Source organism: Pyrgilauda ruficollis, unplaced genomic scaffold (genome assembly GCF_017590135.1).
Source record: "Pyrgilauda ruficollis isolate IOZ18807 unplaced genomic scaffold, ASM1759013v1 scaffold31, whole genome shotgun sequence".
In the NCBI taxonomy this organism is placed as follows: Eukaryota; Metazoa; Chordata; class Aves; order Passeriformes; family Passeridae; genus Pyrgilauda; species Pyrgilauda ruficollis.
This window is the reverse complement of record NW_024524489.1, coordinates 716,690-739,082: the sequence shown is the minus strand read 5'-3', so window position 1 is coordinate 739,082 and position 22,393 is coordinate 716,690. Positions and strand designations below refer to the sequence as shown.

The following is a 22,393-nucleotide window of genomic DNA, read 5'->3' as shown; positions in this document are numbered from 1 at the left end:
ACACCAGCTTGATCTTTTCCAAGGAAATGTCCAGCACCATTCTTATCAAAAGAACTGTAGTGTCCATGGAGAAGAAAATTTGGGAAGTGTTTCACCAAGATCCTGTGAAATACTCTATATTGTCAAGTGTTTTGCTATCTGAATAGAACTTAAAATGTTTATACACAATTCTGAAGTACATTGTTTAACTCTCTGGTGGGCAGAACCATTTACTAGGCTGAAAAAACAAATTAATATCCTGAAGAAGGTATTGGTGTAAAGGAGTAATTAAAGTAATTGTTCTGTACGAATCAGCAGAGCATCAAAATTAAAAAACTAAATCAAGTAAGATGTTACAAAGAATAAAACATATGTTGCACCATGTTAACTTGTCCTGAAGTGATTTACTAGAGAGAAAGTGTGTGCTGGGGCTCGTCAGGACCCACAGCTTTCCTGGGAAGCACAGGCTTTGCAGAAAGAAGTCTGAGATTGGGAGCTGCCATAAGCATGGCCCAAATTCCCAAACCTGAAAGCCTAATGTCAGTGCCAGGCCCACGAGGGGTACCCAGGCTCCAAGGAATGAGTGCAGGGGAAAAGCTGGATTGATGATGTGGGGTCTTGGTTTGGGAATGTGGACTCTGGGCACTGCATCAGCGAGCAGAGGGAAAACCTCATGGCACATACATACAATGACAGGAATCACAAATGATGGCAAACCTGAGCTCTAACTTAAAAAGCAAAACAAAAACCTTGAAAGAAAATGTAACAGGAAAGAGCTATCATGGAAAGAGATATAATGGTAATTAGTGCCATAGGAACTAGACTAGTTTTCCTAATTTTAATGGCTTTATAAAGTGAAAACAATGTGAGGAGGAGGAGGGGATCCTGTCTCTATATTCTAGATATATTTACAGATATTGTTTTCTGAATTTTTTTTACCCACTGACTGGTCTTTGCACTTTTAAACTTATGGAATTTTCAGGGCTGCTGCAGCAAAGTATCCTTTGCCAAGCCTGATGGGCCGAGTTTTCTGAGGCCTTTGTTCTGCCTGCTGAGATCCTGCAATGGAAGCGTGTGCAGCACCTTGTCCTGGCTGGAAAAGTGGGACTGAGCCCCTCAGCCCCCAGGGCTCCACAGCTGTGCTCAGGAAAGCCCTGTGCAGCCCAGGGGGATTGCAGCCCCTCAGCCCCCAGGGCTCTGTAGCTGTGCTCAGGAAAGCCCTGTGCAGCCCAGGGGGATTGCAGCCCCTCAGCCCCCAGGGCTCCACACCCGTGGTGCTCAGGAAAGCCCTGTGCAGCCCAGGAGGGATGATGCTCCCGGATGGAGGAGTGCCGGGAATGTCCCGCTGCCACTCCCCTGTGACAGATGAGTAATGCCACGGCTGACTCTCACAGTGAAATACAAATATCAGGTATACATGTTAAGAAAAGTTCTATATATTTATAGATATGTTTTACCCCTTTGTGTTGTTATCAGGGGTGGCCTGGGTTTGGGACATTTGGGAGGGTTGGCTGACCCCCAGTCAAGGTGTCAGACCACTGGGCAGGGAAAGAGCAGTCGATGGACAGAACTTTGGGAGGGCTAAAGGGTTGAAAGGTGAAACCTCCATTGTGTGGGTGAGCACATGGTGGGAAAACCCTCTGCTGGCGGTGCCATGATCTTGTCTCTATTCAGTGTGCTGCTGTATTTGTGAGGAGGTTTAATAAACCTTTCCACATGCCTGGAAGTGAGCAGCCCCTGCCCCAGCCCGGCACGGGGCTCAGCTGCCGGGGCTCCCTGGGCAGGCGGTGACAGCAGCCATCCCTCACGGTGCTCTGCAGCGCCTGTCCTGCCCTGATAAGCTGTAATGGATCTGCCTGGCACACAGCCTGTCCTCCCCTGTTTCCAGCCGCAGATGAGAAACAGCTCCTGCGCTCACACACTGTATTAACCTTGACAGTAATGAAGTGGGTAATTAACTGTTGTGCCCTAATGCGACCTTGCATTTATTGTCTTTAGAACTACTATACTTTACACACTCGTTAAGAATATATCATCCTTTGTCCTCCTGGAGCTGTGTTTTCTGGAGTCAGGGAGGATTTTAAATCTCTGTGATGTGCAGGGTGAAAAAAAAGGAATTTTAAGGGAAGGTCGCCCTTACAAACAGCCGGTCTAAACTCTGATTTTGCCTCTAGCTAGCTTCTCCCCTCATCTGCATTACACATAAACTAAAAGCACAGCCTAGGCTGAAAATAATTTTTTTTGTTCTTAAGAAAAGGTGCATAAAGCACAGATGGCCAGAATAATCTAATTTTAAGTGACGGATGTATTGGTAATTTATTTTCTTGTGTTGCAAGACATTTCAAAGTATTTGAAGCTGTGTTCATGACACCACATTTTACTCCCAGTGTAAACAAATACGAACGGCACTTGGCGAGAAAAACTGATCCTTGTCATCACTACAGAAGGAGAACTCCAGCTTTCCCTGTAACACAGTTTAATAGCTGCAGCCAAAGGCATCAGGGGTCTGCATCTGATCTACCCCTACCAGAAGAAAAAGTACTCGGAGGAGGAAGAATTTACTGTGACCGCACAACGGCACGCACTGCCCGCAGAGGCTGCGGGCTCTCCCTCCTGCAGACACTCCAGAACTGCCTGCACACAATCCTGCCTGTGCTCGGGGATCACGCTGCTGCAGCAGGGAGGGGGCACTGTGTCCTTCCAAACTGACCCATTCTGGGATTCTGGGACCCCACAGCAGGTGGAGCCTCTTGAAACTCCTGCAAAGAGGCGAAAGCACGAAGCAAACCCCTGCTTTTTGCAGCAGCCCAGGGCCAGCACGAGGTGGATCCCTTCCCTTGAGAGTGAGGCTAAATGCCAAGGCTGAGGTGCCACAGGCCTGGCACAGCTCCAGGGCTGACTGAGCACGGAGAAGCAGACTGCCAGGGAGGAGAAGGGATGGCAGCTGAAGGGCCAGGGCCAGGGAGCTCAGCCAGGACCTGGGGCTGCTGCTCTCAGCTCACTGGCTCCACTGGGCACTTCAGGCTTTTCTCCATGGAATATTCACTTGGGGACAATTCAAACCTCCGAGCTGCTTTTCCAAATGACAGTGTCAGAATTATCCTCCCAATCCTTCCACATTCCAGTGAATTCTCAATTACACCTGAATGGGTAAGCATCATGAGAAGGACTGAAAAGATTTCTACACCTCCATCCCCTCTTTCCCCTAAGTGGGAAGTTTAGGGCACTTGTGGCACACACATCAGCCTGGGAAGAAGCCTTTTGGACAGGAACTCATCAGATACAGGGTGAGAAATGATGCTGGATGGGACAGGAGGTAATTCATCACTCTGCACCCTCCAGTAGTGTCCTGTGGGAGCCGCTCCAGTTTTGATCTACAGCCTGTCTGCAGAAACAGCTATTACTCAGAGTTAGTCACAAGGAATACACAACAGACAGCACAGTGTGTCAGAACATCCCTTCCTGAAGCCTCTAATTTAGAGCCTGGTTTACACCTGGAAGCCTTGGAGTTTATATCATTTCTGTTATGAATTCCTTCCCAATGCTATAAATTCTCATTCTGCCCATAAAAACAGTATTAGAAAACAGCAATCATTTTGGTATCCCACAGCTCCCTCCTTGGGGAAGGCACTCTGCAGACTGCACTGGCGTTGGGTGACTCAGGGCCAGGATTCTGGGTCTCTGCTCCCTGGACCAAACATGCACTTCACACCAGAGTCACTTGCCCAAAGCAGGAGCACGAGACAATGTCACCTGCCCCTTGCCATGAAGTGTCCCAGCATGGGAGCCATGATCCCACCTCCTGAATTGCTCTAATCCCTTTCTAGGAGATCATAAATCCCTGCTTGGGACAGCTCTCAAACAGGACCCTTCCCCTGCACAGGAGGAATCAGAGAAATGAAGCCCCCAGTAAAACTGAGCCGAATCAGCCCTCGGGAGGGCAGAAGCCCCCGGACAGAGCCCAGGGTTCTGCAGGATGTGCCACGTCTGGATGGGCACGTCCCCTGAGCTGACTCCAAATCCCGGATCAAAACAAAGGTACAGCTGCAGAGCAGTCTAACATGCTTAACAGCACCAGTGCCAGCTGTTTAAAATTCTTCAAAAGCAAAATAATGGACTACCATAAAAAAGGGCTCACCAAAACGGCACTGTGTAATTTCCCACCCCGCACAGCAGTTTTAAAAGTTGGTTTCCATAACAACAAGAGCAACGTTTCATTATAATCACATTCCCTGGTAATTCTTTTGACATCCTAAAACACAGCAACTTTAACACAACGTTTAGTTTAAAATACCACTGAAATATCTACATTCTAGTAACTTTTCATTATTTTTAAATACACAAAAATGCTTGTTATATGTAATTTGAAATGCTATTAGAGAATTTTAAAAGTTTAAAATAATTATTCTGGGCCTACTTGAAATGTACCTGATCTGTGCAATTTTATGTCATATACACACACACAAATCTCTCAGACACACAACAAATGAGTGAAATGTGACTTAAAAGTTTTAATTTGAAAGAGAAAGTGTCTGTATTACTGATTCAGTTATGCAGAAAGTGTCTGTAATACTGATCAGTATTACTGATGGGTTCAACAGCTTCAGGGAGAGGAGTGGAGAAACCTCAAACCAAACTATTTCTGCTTCATAGGACTTAGGACCCTTCAAAATTTTCTTTTATTCAGAGATGGAAAGGAAAAGAAAAAATCCCCCAAAATTAAATAACTCAAACACATTAGTCACAGGAATTTTAAGTGCCCTCTATGTACTGCTGCATTTTCTTAAGGCTGGTGGCAATGGTTTCAGCACAGCAGTGCACAGGAGACAGGAGATGAAGCAAGGGCTGCTGGCAATCCTGTGCCTCCTTCAGCTCCGGCATCATCACTTGCACAGGAGAACACATCTCAAAAATGCATCTCAAACCAGGTATGACCTGACTCTGCTGCCCATGGGAGCTTGCTGCAAGCACTCCCCAGGGAAGCTGCAGGGAGCTGGGATAGCAAGGGAGCCCACAGCCCCTGGGGCTCTCCCAAAGGGATGCAGAGCTCTCTGCAGCCACATCACAACCATCACCAACCCTCAGTGCAGCAGCCAGCCATCCTTACCTCTAATACCTGCAGTCTAGACTGATATTTCTCCAGGTTTTTATGTGGGGGTAGCGTGAGGAAAAAACCCCACTTTTCTCAACAGAGGCATGAGAAATTGCAAGAATTAAAGAACACTTCCCCACCAGCTCCCTGAATACTTCAGCTCTGAGAGCCCGCTGCTGCACTCCCCAGGAGCTGGCACTGAGACACCAGTGCCACTGTTTTTAGGGCACTGTCCCCCATCTGCCCCTGGCTGGAGCTGGAGCTGGGGGCACAGCACCGTGTGGGTCCTCCCAGGGCTGACAGGCACTTACAGGGAGCCTTCCTGCCCAAGCCACACACTCACACATGGCACTGGAAGGGCACAGAGGGCTGGGCTGGGATTCCCAGGGGACAGCAGCCTCTGCAGGGAGGGTGCTGTGAAACCCAGTGCCCCACACGTGCCATCATGGCACAGGGCACAGCTCGCAGGGAATGCAGCCTGCTCCCCAGCAGCCCCAGCTGCAGAGCTGCAATCCACAGTCACACTGCAGCACAAACCCTCTCTGTAGCTCAGGTGAAATTTCCCTGGATGAGGCTCCCCTCGTGCCCTAAACATGCCCATTAACAAACGCAAGGTTGATGGAGCATTAACCCAATTAATGATCCCGGTGCTTTTTCCCCTCAGTGAAACATTTTTCTGGCTGCAGTCTGATTGAGCTTTCTGAAATATTTAAGTCAATTCCAGTGTGATAAAATTTTACGCTCAGGAGGTAATTGCCTCCATCTGACAGCTCTGACAGAGGGGCACTTGCTCAGGACAGCAGGGGCTCTTGGGTCACTGCACTGTGGTCGGGGTCATCTCCTGCTTTTAATTAAAATGAGGATTTTGACAGTCTGTTAATTTAGAAGAAACAATTAGAACCGTACTGCCACAGCAAAAGAAGCTTCATATACAGCAGGTGCTAGGAGACAAAGTCAACATTTCTGTTTCTGGGTGTGTGGGGCCAGCTCGAGGAGCTCCTGGTGCTCTGCAAGCTGTGGCAGAGGGCTGTCAGCGGCTCTCCCACTCCATAAATCACCAGGCAGAGAGCAGAAGATGTTGGTGAGTGCACAGTGCCTCAGCCCCAGCACTGCAGGTGGATGGGGCTCGTAGCCCACGAGCCCTGCTCGGGGTTGGGTCGTCCCTGCGATCTCATCCCTGTGAATTTGGGATTGGCACCCCGAGGAGGGGCAGGCTGATGGGTGCAGAGCACTGCCCATGGTGGCAGGGAGGTGCAGCAGGAGAAATCATCCTGCACCAGTGATGTGCCAAACATGCCTCAGTCCCACGGCCTTAAAACAGCCACCAAGTTTCAAGGTTCTTCCTAGCACACTAAAATTGTGCATTCCTGGCCACACGCATGCAAGGAGCTCTTTTTAATCTGACTGATGTCTCTGACTACTTTGGATTCCTTCATCCTCTCGTGAAAGCTCACTCCTTGATTTCAGCAAATCCAGGAATTTGCATTGGCAAAATAAAAAGACAAAGCAATTTCATCTGCATTGTAAATTGCAGCATTCTTTCTTCCAAGGAAATACATTACTTTTCCTTTTCAAGGACACTGTCAAATGGGAAGTGCAGCCACAGGAATGTCCTAAGGAAGCAGGACTGACTCCCACGGAGTGGTTTTCATCTGCAAACATGGACATGAAGCAAAAAGTGCTCCTGTGCAGAAATCTAATGCTTAGATCAAATTTACAAGGCAGGTGAGAGAAAAGACACAAGGAGCTTCCTCAGCTGACATTTTACTTATTCCCTGTTGTAAAGGAGAAGTGCAAATCAAACACCTTCCTGATGGGAACGAGGCGAGGTAGATTTCAGAGGATGCTCTGCAGCAGAGGTGAGGCCAGACCAGCACGACAATCTCTGCTGCACAAGGAACTGCTCAAACACTTCTGGGCTGATCTGGATCTGACTCCATCTGCTGGGCTGCAATTCCATCTGCTGGGCTGCGCCGCCACCAAGCGCACGCCGTGCTGGGCGGCAGATGGGAGCTGCGGCGCTCCACAACCGAGCCTGCCCGACTCGGAGCAGTTCCCCTGCTCCCCCCTGACCCGGGACAGCTCCAGCCCTGACACGGAGCAGCTCCCCTGCTCCCCCCTGACTCGGAGCAGCTCCAGCCCTGACACGGAGCAGCTCCAGCCCTGACCCGGAGCAGCTCCCCCCTGACTCGGAGCAGCTCCACCCTGACACGGAGCAGCTCCAGCCCTGACACGGAGCAGCTCCCCTGCTCACCCCTGACTCGGAGCAGCTCCAGCCCTGACACGGAGCAGCTCCAGCCCTGACTCGGAGCAGCTCCAGCCCTGACCCGGAGCAGCTCCAGCCCTGACTCGGAGCAGCTCCAGCCCTGACCCGGAGCAGCTCCCCCCTGACTCGGAGCAGCTCCAGCCCTGACTCGGAGCAGCTCCCTGCTCCACCCTGCCAGGCAGCATGGCAGGGCAGGGAGAAGGAGAAGGGTGAAAAGGGGCTGCCTCCCCCAGCCTAGCCTGTGCCATGGGAGTCAGTCCCCTCCTGCTCCAGAACCTTTTCCCAGGGTGGTTCATGAAAACCCCTGTGTTTAAACCAGATTTCTACACCTATCCCATGCTGCTTCACAGGGAAGCATAAGCCTCAGCAATAAGGATCTTCACATGCACTATGCTCTGTGAGAATCATTAACGCAAACTAGGACACAGATACCAATTACTGTTCTGCTCAGACTACAAAACTGTGAAATTCAGTAAAACTCACAATCTTTTGCTGTCCTTTAAATTGTGTGATCCTGATAGCTAACTACTAATGCCTGCTGGATCTCAGCAATTAAAGAGCAGAAATGCTCATCCTAAATACTTCTCTTTCATTCACTTTTCTCTCTGCAAAGATCTGTATCTGAAATGCCCTTTTTTCCCTGGCACACACGGTTCATCCCACAGACAACAGAAAAGGCATTTCAAAGTCTCTGCAGGTAAGTCAGCGTTGTTCCCTGGTAATACATAGCACTTGTCTGGTGTAATTGGATCCTGCATGAAGGGGAAGACAAGAAAGAAAGCTCAGCAAAGCACTTTCAAATTCCTAGAGAGCCGCCAAAGCCCAGATCTAATCATGTCAGAGCAGGAGACAGAAAAGAGCACGCTTATACCTGGAGCTCTGGCTCCACAGGTAAGTCAGCTGCTTGGCAACATTTTTTTCCCCTCTGACTCCATTGAACTAAACTCTGCTGGGATTGAATAAATGTGACCGTTTGGCTATAATTACAGAATCACAATGTTTTTTTGGTTATAATTATAGAATCACATGGCTCAGTGGGACTGTAACCTGTCTGGTTTCTGTTCCGGACTACAAGGGCTCACACCAAGTTGCTCAGCAGAGCCAGGGCCGAGCGTGCCCCTGACTGCAGAATGTGCAGGGGCTGAGCTGCACGGGCGATGAGAGGCAAGGAGCAGGCTCCACCCTGGTGCTGACGGGCACTGCAGCTGCTGCACGACTCATTTTCTGTGAAATGCCCTGCACAGCCCTCTGCTGCGGGGGCTGCAGCATGTGCCTGAGCAAAGGCAGCAGGATGCCCCGGCGGGTCCCTCCTCACCTCGGCTGTCGGGACAGGAATTCGGGGATTGCCGGCTGCCACCTAGTGCTCCCACCACGGAGCCGGAGCAGGCTGCGCTAGCTCACTGCCAGCGGGGGACCCCAGCAGCCCCCCTGGGAACCTGCCTGTTCTAGCCCAGCCCGGCTTCCCGAGCGCGGCTCGCTGGGTGCGTGACTGAGCCCGGTGACACACCCAGCCCTTCACACATCCCTGGGGAACGCACCCACTGCTCACCTCACCGCTTAGCCCCCACAGCCCACCCTGGGGGGCCATGGCCACCGAACAGGTTCAGGAGCACCCCAAGGCACCCCCTCCACCCGCCTGCTCCTTCCCAGGCTCCAGGGACACTATGGCCACTACACAGGAGGCTCTGGAGTAAAAAGCTGGGCTCAAAAACGAGAAGGAGCTACAAACAGCAGCCACATGGAGCAGGGATGGAGCCCTCCACCTCCAGGCAGCAAGCTGGCACTGTGGCTCATTTTCCAGGACAGGTAAGCCAGCCAGAGGAGTTACTGGAACAGTGTCCTATGGTTTGTCTTCAGGGACCAACTTCCACGTTAAAAAAAGAACCTGATTATGAGTGTCCTTGGTCAGGATCTAATTCCTGGCTTGTTTCAGGCTATAAAGTGCTACCTGGAGAGTATTCCCAGTCTGGTACTCCCAGAGGAGACCAGATTCAATTTCTGAAATGCTGGCATGAGAGTCTGGCCCTTTAATGTGTAGCCCTATAAGGTAACGTGGGTTTTGAGCTCTAAAGGCTGGTCTGCTTCAGCAGCTCAGACTGTGAGCTCCAGGTTACTTTCAGTCTTTAGTGTACTGCAAAGTTCTGCTCACCCACCCAGTAACAGGACTAAAGCTTACCCTTGCAAGATTCCTCAAACGCTAATATCACACAAAACCTCAGTGCTGATGCATTTAAGAACATTCTTGTACTAATCATATTGGAGAGAACTCCTCTGTCAGTAAGTGGAGCAATTCAAATCGATGCCAGCTGTTGTATGGGCAAAGCTTGCTAAGATGATAAAGGATTGCTGAAGAACTTCTCAGGGCAGACAGCAAACCCCAACCCTCCCTCGGGGAGGGACTGGGCAGGGGGAGGTGTGAGCCTGCCTGCAGGAGGAGAGGATGGCAGCACAGGCTCTTCTGGGGTGTCAGGGACCACTCCAGTGAGGGACACGACCAGCAGGCACCACTGCCACCCCTGCGAGGCAGAGGGGCAGAATGACGGACTAAAGGCTTCAGGGCAGGGCTGACCTTGTCTCCACAGTCCAAAGGGGAGCCAAGGGGGGTCCTGCACCCCCTGTCAGCTCCAGTGACCACCTCTGACAACCACGTTCCTGCAGCCATTGCTCCTGCTTGGCTTCAGCACATTTAAAGGACAGTAATAAGATGGAATGTGAAAAACTTTTTTTGGTGCCACTTACAGTATTTACTGTGTGTTCCAGGAGAGGTGTTTTACTGGCAGCCTCAGTGTTTCTCTAGGATGGCCAGGTCCTGCCTGTAAGCCCTGGTGCTGGTGTCCCCAGTCCAGCTGCAGACAAATGTACCTGGCTGAACATGGGGGGCTGTCATGAAGGACCAATATCTTGGCCAAAAAAGGTGTGTGAATAATTCACTTTCTGGCACATTAGTTGAACTGAAAAATGGAGGAAAATCCTGTGTTTTGAGTCAGTGTGAAATGATAATGATGCTTGTTTTGATTCTCCAAATGAGGCTCTAGAAGAACAATGTCAAAATCAGGCTGGATTAAATGCTTCAACAGCATGGAAGACAACTGTGTGAAAATGAAAGAGCTGCTGATCAGGAATTCTGCTGTTCAGAAAGCCAGAAACTCAAAACTGTAAAGAAGAACTGAGAACGTATCAGTTAAAGCATCCCGGGGAGAGGTGCTCCCTATGGAATGGAATGGAATGGAATGGAATGGAATGGAATGGAATGGGATAGGCTGGTTCAGCAGGAAGGGAGCTACAACAATCACCCTGTCCAGCCACCTGACCAATTCAGGGCTGACCAGTTTAAAGCCTGTCACTGAGAGCATTTTCCAGATGACTTTCAAACACTGATGCTATTGCTGAGATCAACTTCACAGGCAGCAAAAGTGTTATTCTAAAGGACTTACATAAAACATTTAATTTTCTGAAATCAGACAATCAGAAATAAACCCAGAAGTTTCCTCTGTACAATGCAGAATATATGAGAACATAGTAAGCTAGTAACAAAATTCTAAAAAACTTCTGAGCTGTGTACTTCTTGCACTGATTCATACTGTGGCTCACTTCTTTTTGTACAGTGATTAAATTCCTGCAAGATTACACAAAATTGTCAGCTTGGCTCTTCCCACACCAAGTCAGACACGGACACTAGATGGCACATTTGTATTATATCTGTGGGGGGAACAGAGATCCCTGAAGTAGCACTGTCACGTACAGACACAGTGAAACAAATGGCACTCAAGGGTGAAGCATGATCCCTTTGGAAGAAAAGCTTCCACTTAAATGTGTGGCAGCATTTTCTTCCAGGAGCACACAGCAGCAAATGCATTCCTGTTCAGTGATCAAAATAAATTGGAACTGGGGCTGTCTTACAGGCCAATTGCAGATCTGACAATATACACTTGCAGATGAAGATAACCAGAGAACAGCTGTGGCTGGAAGGGATTCCTGCCTCCAGAGCAGGGCTAACATCGAAATCTGCCCGGGCTAAAGGGCTTTGGCCACCAAATTCTGCCCTCTCCTTTCCACAGGCTGAGATGCACAGTCCCCTGGCTGCTGTCCTGCTGCTCAGCCACGCTCGGTGGCAGAACATCTCCTTTTAGCCAGGATGTGCTGTGCTGGGCTGGGCTGCTGGCTCTGCCCTGCCTGCACACAGCCTCACCCTGCCCCAGCCGAGCCAGCGCTGAACAGAACCTGCAATTAACAACCCAGGGGCACTTTTCAGGGTGTGCTTACCAGGAAGGCCCACGAGATGTCAGCAGCCTTCCAGGTGCTGTCCTGGCAGGAGCTGTCACGGAGAAATAGAGATTTGGGAGGCCGATGAAGAGAGGTCAGGACAACGCTGCTTTGCCCATCTGCTCGCGTGCCTCTGAACAGCTCTGTACCTCCAAATCCCCTTCTCCTGGTCAGGCATTCCCCTGTAATTCCACATGGGGAGGAGAGGCATGGGGGTTTTCTAATGAAATCTGGGTATTTCTGACTGCTCAAGCCCAGACAAGGACCCTCACTCATCTCCTCTCTGAGGTCTTTGACCACTCAGCATCACTGGGCACAGTAGCCTCCATTTAAGCAAGGACATGTAAATGTAGGAAAAAATGTCACCTTAAATGAGGCTTGAATGTCATTGTTGGGAAAATTTGAAGAGGCCAAACAGGATGGGGAAGAGAAATACTTGCCTTTTTTCCTTCTGTCTTCATGCAGAGTAAACAAAAGCTTTGATTTTCATGTCAGAGCTACTGAAAGGACCACAACCAATTACTCATTTTCTGATTTTCTTTCTCTTTGTAGGAGAGAGGCTGAAATGCACCAGTAGAAACTTTGAAAAGTTTTAAAAATTAAAGCTGACTCACCAGGACTGGGATCAAGGATTGAGACAAAAGTGAGAAAATCTAAAATTTTAAGACAAACCATATAGATCAGACCTCTGAGATATGAGGATGAAAGACTGGGAGAGACGCTGGCAACCCAGTGCTCTGTCCCCCACAGAAACTCTCTGCTCTGCAGAACCCACGTGTGGCAGGACACAGGTAGGTGGACTGCCATGGGCTGATGGCACAGCCTGTGCACCTTGGGGAAGGCATGGAAAGGCCAGGGCTCCCCTGCCCTGCAGGCAGCCCAGCCCCAGGCACTGAGGAGGCTCCTGCCACTCTCCTGACACTACAGCACGGATGTCAGGCTGAGGGGCTCGCTCTGTGACCCCTCCGTGCCAGCCCTCGGGGCCAGCGCTCATCTCAGAGCACGGCACACACCACGGGGCAGTGAGAGCCCCCACACCCTCACACCTGTGTTTCAAGGGAAGGAAATGGGGCAGAAAATACAGGAAAAGGGAAATTTCTCCACGTGAGCAGGGCTGGATTTACTGCAGAGGAAGGGAGAAGGGCATGAGGAGGTCCCAGCAGGCAGGATTCAGTTTTCTTGAAGTCCCTACATATTTAGCCACCCAAACACTGAGAGCTGCCTCGCTCCTTTCTCCAGGACAAACTCAGCACTGTCACTCTCAGGTTGGGAGCCTTGATCTTGCTGGAGGTGTGGATGGATGAAACTACCCAGGGCACCAACAAAAACACAGCAATGGAGGCTTGACACATGAAGCAGCACAGAGAACTAAAGAATAACCCCAGTATAGCATCTCTTCAGGAACAAATGGCATTTTTCCCTCCAGTAACTTGACAGAAGTGAGAATGCTCAGCTGTTCCCTGCACTAGGAAACATGGGAAGGGATTTTAACAAGTCTTCAGTGCCTCCCTGCTCCACTGACAGCAGCAGGCATTGAAGAATGTTAATGGAGCATCTTTACAAAGCCAATGATGAGCTCTCTTAGCAAACATCCCCAGAATAAAGGTTCTGATGTCTGTTTTCCTGGTATTTTGAATGGAGTAAAGATGCATTTGCTTAGTTATTGACTCTGAAGTTTCCAAAAATCAAAGGGTGGTAACAGACTGGAGCTTCTGTGTAGCATAAAGGCAAAGATAAGCCAGGCATATTGTGTGCTGAGAACCAACAGCAAACCATGAGCTCCACATGCACATGGAATAACTGCACAGTACTGAAGCAAGAGCACCAAGAGGCCTGGCAACAGGATGTCAGCCTTTATGAAGCCCATTTTAGGTACAGGCAGACACAGGCTGTTCACGTTTTTCAAGCAGGGATGTTTTCACTGGAAAATCAGCATTTTTTCACCCCCTCCTTGTCTCTACCCCTCCAGTCTATCAAAATCACTGCTGTTCTATTTTTCATGAAGTTTTCTGCTGTGCTATACTTGTGCTTGCACCTGAAATATACAATCCTCTGCTGGTATCTGGGTCAGCCACACTGAGGAGGGGATCCCATTATTGACTCTGGTTGTTTCTGAAATGAATGACTCTGTACAGTCAGCTCAGGTTGGGATTCAAAGGCTGACATTTCCACAACAACGGGCCACCACATGTGTGCCAAAGCTCCAGGAGCCTTTCATCCCAGGCAGCACAGAGGCAGGGGTGACATCCCCCAGGATATCTGGGAGCCCAGAGGCAGGGGTGACATCCCCCAGGATATCTGAGAGCCCAGAGGCAGGGGTGACATCCCCCAGGATATCTGGGAGCCCAGAGGCAGGGGTGACATCCCCCAGGATATCTGAGAGCCCAGAGGCAGGGGTGACATCCCCCAGGAAGTTTGGGAGCACAGAGGCAGGGGTGACATCCTCCAGGAGCTTTTCATCCCAGGCCGCACAGAGGCAGGGGTGACATCCCCCAGGATATCTGGGAGCACAGAGGCAGGGGTGACATCCCCCAGGATATCTGAGAGCCCAGGGCACTGCCTGGCTATCATCCCTGCTGCTGCTGCTGCCTTTGAGCAGAGATGGAGAAGTGAGAGTATTTATCATTTTTTGGTTTTACCCAAAGGGAGACACTACACACCAATAGACCTGCTCTGCAGGCTGGGAAACAAGCAAACACCACTAAGTGAGAAAGCTGCAGAAAAAGCCTTTCCCTTGCTCTGCCTCAGCTCTGGGTGAAGCCCAAAGCAAGCAAACACCAGTTCTGTCTCAAAACCAGAAATGGGCTGTCAAAGTCTGGCTCTGATCTGTGCTACTCCTCAGCCACGAAGGAGCACCAATTAGGAGGAACACTTCTGCCTCACACCACAGCCATTACTGAAGGAATGGCATGGCAGAGAAATGTAGGAGCACGTAGGAGCAGAGTTACAGAGCTGCTGTATGAGCTGAGAGCACAGCACGAACTAACCCTGGCCAAACGCCTCAGCCTGACTCAGGACTGGCCCAGGGCACAGCTGGGATCTTCCTCTGCTACACATCACTGCATTAACTGAACCATCAGCTGCTGATGGAGCTGAGAAAACTTCTAAACAATACTGAGACCTCAAACCTGTGGTTCCTATCTTCATGAACTCCAAGTGCATTTTAAACCTACAGCTCTCAGTGAAGTTAGGAAATCCTCAGTGCCAAATACCCTTTAAACACTGAAGGTACTGGTGCAAGTGCACACATTAAAAAATTGTCTAAATTAAATGTTTATGCTGAACTAGTTTAGCAACATTAAATATTCTTAATTTTCAAGTGACTGCAGCTCAGCTTCTCTCTGTAAGTTAAGCTGTATCAAAACAAAGCATGCTAATTCTTAACAAATATACATTAAACTGGTATCTTGCAACAGAGTTAAAAGCCAATTCTCAGTTGACAGTCAATGCCTCTTAGCTGCTATTAAAACTTTACGGCACTGTTATGGAGGCCCATTTCAATCAGTCATATGTAGAGCCCTGATACACAGGCAGAAAAGCAAGAATTTACATTTTCTTGGAAAGAACCAACAGTGATTTTCTCTACTTCAAAACGTGGCAATTTCCCATCTGGGGCTGGTCCTTCCCCGTGTGTTGTTTCAGTGGGACAGGAACCCAGCTCTGCACACACCCATTTGCAGGCCAAGGCCCAGACTCATATGGTCTTTATAATGCTGAGAGAAGTAATGCCATTTAATACTTTTTAAGCTTAGGGATTTATAGTTCCAGAACTATAGGAGAGTATTTCTGCAAGATAATAAACTCCTTTTTTCCCCCCCCATTTTAAAACATCTTCGTGTATTCATGTCAAAACATATAGAGATATTTCTGGTGTTAAAAAGGGCTGTGGAACAAAGTTGCTCTCCTCCAGCAGCAGGAAGAAGATTACCTACCTTTTTCCTCATTATTCTGGGCCACCATTATCAGCAAGATATTTTATTACAGCAAAAAAAAAGAAAAAAAAAAAAAAAAAAAGAAGACCTTGATTTTATCCCCACTGTCCTGCAGCAGCAGCCAGCAGCCCTGATCAGCAAGTGATGAGTGCCCTTCCGGAGCAGGCAGTAAATGTAAATTTAGCAAAGAGCACTTAGCAAATATAACTACAGGGTCCATGCTCTCAGGATTATCTGATTTTCCCTCGCTGCAGAAAAATCCACATGAAAATGAAATCCTACATTTATTCTGCAGCTGCATGGCAGGGAAAGGTGCACGGCTGGCAGCGTCTAGGATCACCATCCCACAGGTGTGATTCACCTGCCTGTCAGGATGTGCAGTCCCAGAGAAACTGCACAATCAGGGGCAATTACTCAGAATCCTGAGCCTGCAATCCTGACGGCTCCCTGCCAATTCTGCTCTAGCCTGTAAGCCAAGTTCTCTTCCCAGGTGTGCAGCCTGAGCCCCCAAGCCACGAGCTGGGCTGTGTCCCTCACTGTCCCACCCTGAGGAGCTCAGCTCCATCCCCACCATGTCCTACCCCAGCAGCGGGTGCAATCACATCCCTCCCTGAGCTCCTCGCCCGGCTGAACGAGCAATTTAATTTCTTTCCTTTGGTGTACTTTTCCCTCTCTCCCTTGCTCCAGACTGCCTTTGCCTAAAGCACTGCTCTTAAATTAATTACCACGGAGCTTTGTGCTGCAGAGGAGCAGCGTTTTGGGCCTCCCCTGGGCCTTGTGGCTTTTTCTTCTGCAGCCCGGGAGCGCGAAGGCTCGGCCTGCCAGCCCCGTGACTCAGGCTCTTCAGAGACACTCCCACAAGTTTTATACACACAATTCCTTTTTCCTCCCAGCTCTGCTGATAAATGTTTGGATTGCAGCTCCCTCCCCGCGCGCCTGCCTCGCAGGCCAGCTGACGTGCTGAGCCCACACACGAGCCGCGGGCACGGCTTCGTGAAGGTGACACGGGGGCACGGGAGGCAGGCTGAGGGTGCAGGGCAGCCAGCAGGGTACCTTCATAGGAGCCAGCTGGATGGGAGTGATGCATGAGGGATCCACCATGGGCTTGGGCCGGTTGGCCGTGTCTGCCAGCAGGCTGTGCCACTGCTGGGGCAGCCCCGTGAACTTCTGCTCCCGGTGGTCGAAGCCAGTGTGGACCCGGTGCTCGAAGTTGGAGGGCCCGGAAATTTCCAGCCTTTTCTTCTTTTTCCCGAACATGGTGGAAAGGTCTGCAGAAAAGAAAAAGAGCCACATGTTTACACTCTGTTGTATCCCTCAGCCATTGTCCCTACTTCACAGGGAATTTTAGCACATGTCATTAGCCAGCTACTCCATGAACTTCACACACTGAGATCCATGCGAGGCAAGCGCTTAGCTGACCTCCTTTCTGGGAGAAGATTTTAAGAAATTAACCTGTTCATGACTCCTCACGAAACAAGGAAATTCCCAGGAAAGAAAGCCCCAGGTCCTGCTTTGTACTCCTCTCTCTGCTCGTGCTGTGAGTTGCACCCATGGAAGCTCCAAGCTGAGAGCAAGGCCAGCAGCAGTGGATGGCTTTGCCCCAAGGACAGCCCTTGGGTACGAGGTGAGCTGTGCCCTGGTACAAGGGGGAGCAAGTGCAGGCACAGCTTTGCACCCTAAATCTGTACCCCAGGTCCTGGAGCACAGACAACCCATCCAGGTGGGAGCCTGGCGCTGCTGTGGTCAGGTCTGGGTCTCACACAGCAGCACTCCAAGGGAAATTATTCCTGTGCCATTTCAGCCATGCAAACAGAGAGCTCAGATCTAATTCCAGCTGGTCCAAGGGCCTTCCTCTGCGTTTATGAAGAGTCCTGCTTTAAAAAAGCATCAGGTATCAGCCATTACAAATATCAATGCCTGACTTCTTGAGGAGAGAAATGATTTGCCGTGAGAGCCACATGCCCAAAGCGCCTGGGCTCACACCCGGAGGGGCAGAGGTCCCTGGCTCCTGGCCAGCAGGCTTGGGTGGGATTATCAAACACAGCCCTACTCTTCTGAAGGTCCAGGAAGGAGCATCAGCCCTTTTGGTTCCTGTGCAGCTGGTGTGCAGAAGAGACAGGAGCCCTTCCAATCCTACACAAGCAAGGAGCTGGAGGCTGCTGGAGGAAATGTGACCTTCCCAGCTTCTCCTTCCCTGGATCCACCTGGGCTGGCCTGCTACAGCTAATTGTCACAGCTCCTGCCCTACAGAAAGTGAATGTTTTAGTCAATATTAATGGTTATTTCCTGACAAGACCGAGTTGATTTGCTTTGCTCCTGTTTAGGCCTTCCTGAGGAACATGGAGAAGGCAGCAGGAGGGTTTCAGGGCACACAAGGGAACAGATTAGCTGGGGCAAAAGGAGTTCCACTGGCAAGGTGGAAGGAGGCAGGAGCTGCAAAGGGACAGGGATAAAGGTACTTGCTCATTCTACTGGCACAGGAAATAGCCAATACACTCTCCACCTGCATTAACCCTTGGGTTGGTGGGTCCCACCTTAAAATGAAGTGCAGCCTACCAGTTCTATTGAAGCAAGTTCAGAATTTCTGGAGGACTCCAGAAATCTGCTGTGCAAGGCAGGGATAAACTCCTGGTCCCAGGGAAACAGACAGAGGCCCTGCTGCTTTTCAGTGACATACTGTCCTGCCCTGGGAAAGCTCTCTGCCTGCTTTCTGCTGCCTCACAATAGTCCTGCTCTCTGGGCCATTTCAAACAGGGCTGGCTGAGCACTTTGGCAGCAGCTGTCTGAAACAGCAGCAGGGTGAGGAGGCTGGCAGCTGCTCTTCCATCACAGCTGGAAAGGTGCTTCCCTGACTTTATTCAGGAGGTGGAGAGGAGCAGTTCAGAGAAGAAAACATGGTTGTGCTGCTGCTGCAGCTAAGAAAAGATGCAGTGCTAAACCAGGTATTTATTCCACCCTCACTGCCTTTCACTAGTTTATCTAAAGATCAAGTCCATTATTTGAAAATTGATTGCTGGCTGCTTTGTAAGTCCTCCTTGTGTATTTGTAGGTGATTGTCTGCTTTGTGCTTATTTCTTTTAGAAAGAGCAGACTTGGCCTCTCTTCACAGGTCTCATCTTCCTCACACCTCTCTCTGGCTTTCTACCCTACTCTGAATTTCCCAAAATCTCCTGCTCTTTTGACAGTCTCTCTCCAGCTCTGTTCACTTGGGTTATCTTCCACACCTTCCTCTCCCAAAACCACCAAAAAGACACATATCAAAGTGACTGTATTGTAATAGAATGACTTTGATATGTGCCTTTTTCCCTTTCCCATCATCATAATTGTTTTATTTCTCTTTGGTGCACGTGGGTACCTTGTGGCACTCTCAGACACGCTTCCAAAGGCACGGAGGCTGCTCTGTGCTCAGAGATTATCCATTTCCAGGCTCCAACAGAAGCAGCCCCAGGTCAGGCAGTGGCTCCACCAGTGGCAGCCAGCTGCAGATCAATGGCACTGCATCGATTTCAGCTGCCTCAGGGACAGCAATCCATGAGACTATTGGAGTAACATTTTAATCCATCAGCTCTGGACATGTATTTTTTCCTCTGATCAATGCCAGGGTTTCCCACAGGACTTGCATCCCAAGGCAGCTGCTGGATGCTTGAAGTCCTCCCGAGCTCCAAACAACATCAGGTAACTGAAAGCCCATCAGCTGGCACCGTGCACACTGCTTTTTAAAATGAACAGCACTTCCACTCAACAAGATAGCAGCCAGCAAGTCACCTCCATTTCACTGCAAAGCCAAGCCAACCTGCCCTCAGCACAGTCCCTCCAAAGAACTGTAACACACAGCAGTCACACGGAAGATTCATTTCCCCTCATTTCTCCCAAAGAATGGAAATGGTGCTCTTTTCCTCAGCTGTCTGAGGATGAGGGTTTGGGGCAGCCAAGTCTGTGAAACCTCAGGCTCTGGGCTTGTAAGTGTCCTGATTCATCCCCACTGACGTGCTTGGTCCTCACACCTCAAAAAGGGAGAGATGATTCAATTTTTCCCACAGCTCTATTGATATGATATAAAAAATAAAGGACTTATTTAATCAGGTGTGGAAGCAGAAAACACCCCTGGTAAGTGACTCCACGTTCTCCAAGACATCTAAAGCCATTTCAGGAATAACCCAAGTGCTTTGAAGAGGAATGACAGAGCTTTCCAGGATGCTGCATAATGTGTGTGTAGCAGAAAACTTCTGAAATTTGTGTCAAGAGCACAAAATGTAAGAAATTCATTCAAGCACCCACCCATTCACACAAAACAGCAATCCTCTCACAGTTATTAAGAACCCCTAATTTCCCAATGGGATTACTTGGGAAAACATCCCCCCGACAACAGGGCAGGCTTTGTGAGAGGCACTGGGAGGAGGGAGGCTGCAGGACAGCTCTGCAGAGCTGCCCCTGAGCCATGCCCACGCCAGAGCACTCACCCTTCACTTAATCCTTCCTGACAGCTTCCAACGTGGCCCTGAGTGTGCCAGGGCTCTCAGCAAATGCCACCTCTCAGTGCAGCTCCTCCTGTGCTCACCCCCACAGAGGGAGAGGAAATGAGAGCCATTGCACTTGTAAGGTGTTGCTATTTCGGTGGGATGAGCACAAGCAGGATGTCTGTCCTGTCCCTGCACTGCCTTGCCAAGGGAAGGTCTGGCTGGCTCCAGGGGCACCTGGCACAGGGTGACACCTGACACAAGGGGGCTGGGGGGCTACTGCTGATGGCAGTGGGCTTGGCTTTGGGTGGAAAACAGGACTCACCCCTGCAGTGCTTCCCGGGGGCATTCCTACAGATTCTGTACTGGCTCTTAGGCTGACATGACACAGCACATTAGTTTTGTGCTGGTAAATGTGAGGCCTGGAGGAGGCAGCCCTTTAGTGCCAGCAAACAATGAACTGGGAAGCAGCACAGCACACCTAAGCAGGTCTGCTGTGACGTGGGAGAGGCAGGAGTTGAGCCTGTTCAGCTCCAGGCTGCCATGCCAAGGGCTCCTCAACCCACAGCCCAGCCGTGGTACAAGCGTTACAGGTAAGAGTTTCTGAACCAAAAATATGGATGTGACACCTAATAGAGGAAAATGCAGTACTGGGGGGGAAATCAGACTATTGCAGCACCTGATGAGGCACTCAGTACCTCTCCTGAGTAACCCACAGCAGGGCTGCTCCCAGATGTGCCACTGGAGAAAGGGGAAGAACAGGGACAGCAGGAGAGATGTGTGAGCTGTGCTCTGGAGATTGCTACCCAAACCCTCCTACAGCTGTAGCATGTGTCTCACTCTTTGTCTCTGCCCAGGAGAGGGGCAGTGCCAGCTCTGTTGGTGCCTGCTGAGGAGCTGTAACACAGCTCCACGTGGCTGCTGCAGGCACCAGGTAACGCTCAGAGGGGGCTACCAGAGCCATCACTGCTTTTGCCCTTAATGCTGTTTGCTGTGGTGCCTAGCAAATCAAATTACATGCTGATCAGCACACGCTGCCTGCCAGGTCCGTGCCAGACTTGTCTCTTTCACTGCACTCCTTGTGTGCACAGAAATAATTCACTGACATCACAGTGCCACAGGCTCCCAGGCTGGTCCACATTTCACCCACACATCAGATCCCCACAGAGGAAATTTCCTGAGATGATGCCCATCAGCCTCCAAAATAAGAGAGAACACTGTTTAACTCTGCCCTGTTTTCTGTTCCCAATAAAAAAGTCAGAGCCAATTTTTGCTCCCCCTCCAAACAGCTGCTCTTTTAAAAAAGACTACAAAAGTTGGAAGGACCTTTCGTGTCGTGTAATCTTGAAAACTACCGGTGTTGCAGGTGCATCCCTTAAGCAGTGACAACAGCCCTTGCCATCCCATATGTCCCCAGACAGCCCTGAGCAAAGGTCTGTGAAATTCTGCACACATAAAAACACAAAGTCAGTACCTAGAATAATGAAGTGAGATGGGACTTTTTGCTTTAAAATGGAACTTTTAATGACTGTACTAAAGCTACGTAAGCTCTGTTTCTTACTGTGGTATTTCAGCAGCCAGATAAGTGTCCCACTAACCCCAGGAAACCGTGCGTGACCCTGAGCCACCCTGGCAAGCCTGCAGGGATTTCCTACACACACCTCGCTGCTGCTCCAGCACGGGCTCAAAGTATTCCCTCAGGAGGGGCTCTGTCTGCCCCAGCCCAGCAACGTGTTTGCTTTTGAACAACCAGCAATTAGTTCCCTTTCAATTAGGGAGTGCACACTGCACTACGCCCGTGAGCCTGTACTTTCTGCAGGGTTCCCTGTGGCTCCTCAGCTGAGCAAGCAGCAGCAGAGCCCTTTTCCCTTGTGGATGGGCATGTTATTAACATAGAAAAATTGCCTTCATGCATGCTGAGTGTCCTCTGCGAGCCCAAAGGGGGGGCAGCAGCAAGGGCTGTGAAATGGTCCTGTGAAAAGGCACATTTTCTCCCAAGTCAGCCACACAGCTGAAAAACCTGGTTACAGGCAGGAGAATTAATAAAATGCTTCATTTTTAAGAAACCTTGACAGAGACACAGATTGCAAAATCGGGAGATGGGTGCAGTCGCTTTCTTTTGACACTTTTTATTTGCTGATAATAGTTTTCTGTAGCCCAGGGACCCCAGTGATTCCCCTCCAGAGCAGCCCAAAGCAGTAACAAATCATTAGCTCTGGCGGCTCTGCTCCTGCTCTGATTAATTGCAACCTTTCCCCATACTTGATCCTGAATGAGAGCATGAATCGAGAGGCACAAATTAAATTAAGGTGTCAAGGCAGCCTGCAGAGCCAGCGCTGCAGACAGATGTGAGCTGGGCTGAAACTCAACCTGCAGCAGGAAGCAGTGTCTGGGATGGAGTGTG

The 22,393-nt window shown here is 49.9% G+C and overlaps 1 protein-coding gene across 1 annotated transcript in view; it reads right to left on the bottom strand.

Moving 5' to 3' along the window:
- Positions 1-16,796, bottom strand: part of PAK5 (p21 (RAC1) activated kinase 5) — a 37,677-nt gene extending 20,881 nt beyond the window's left edge. The window contains exon 1 of the mRNA XM_041474131.1: positions 16,586-16,796. Within this exon, the coding sequence (XP_041330065.1) occupies positions 16,586-16,789 (204 nt within the window). The 5' untranslated portion in view covers positions 16,790-16,796. The remainder of the gene's footprint in view (positions 1-16,585) is intronic.
- Between the last annotated feature and the right edge of the window lie 5,597 nt (positions 16,797-22,393).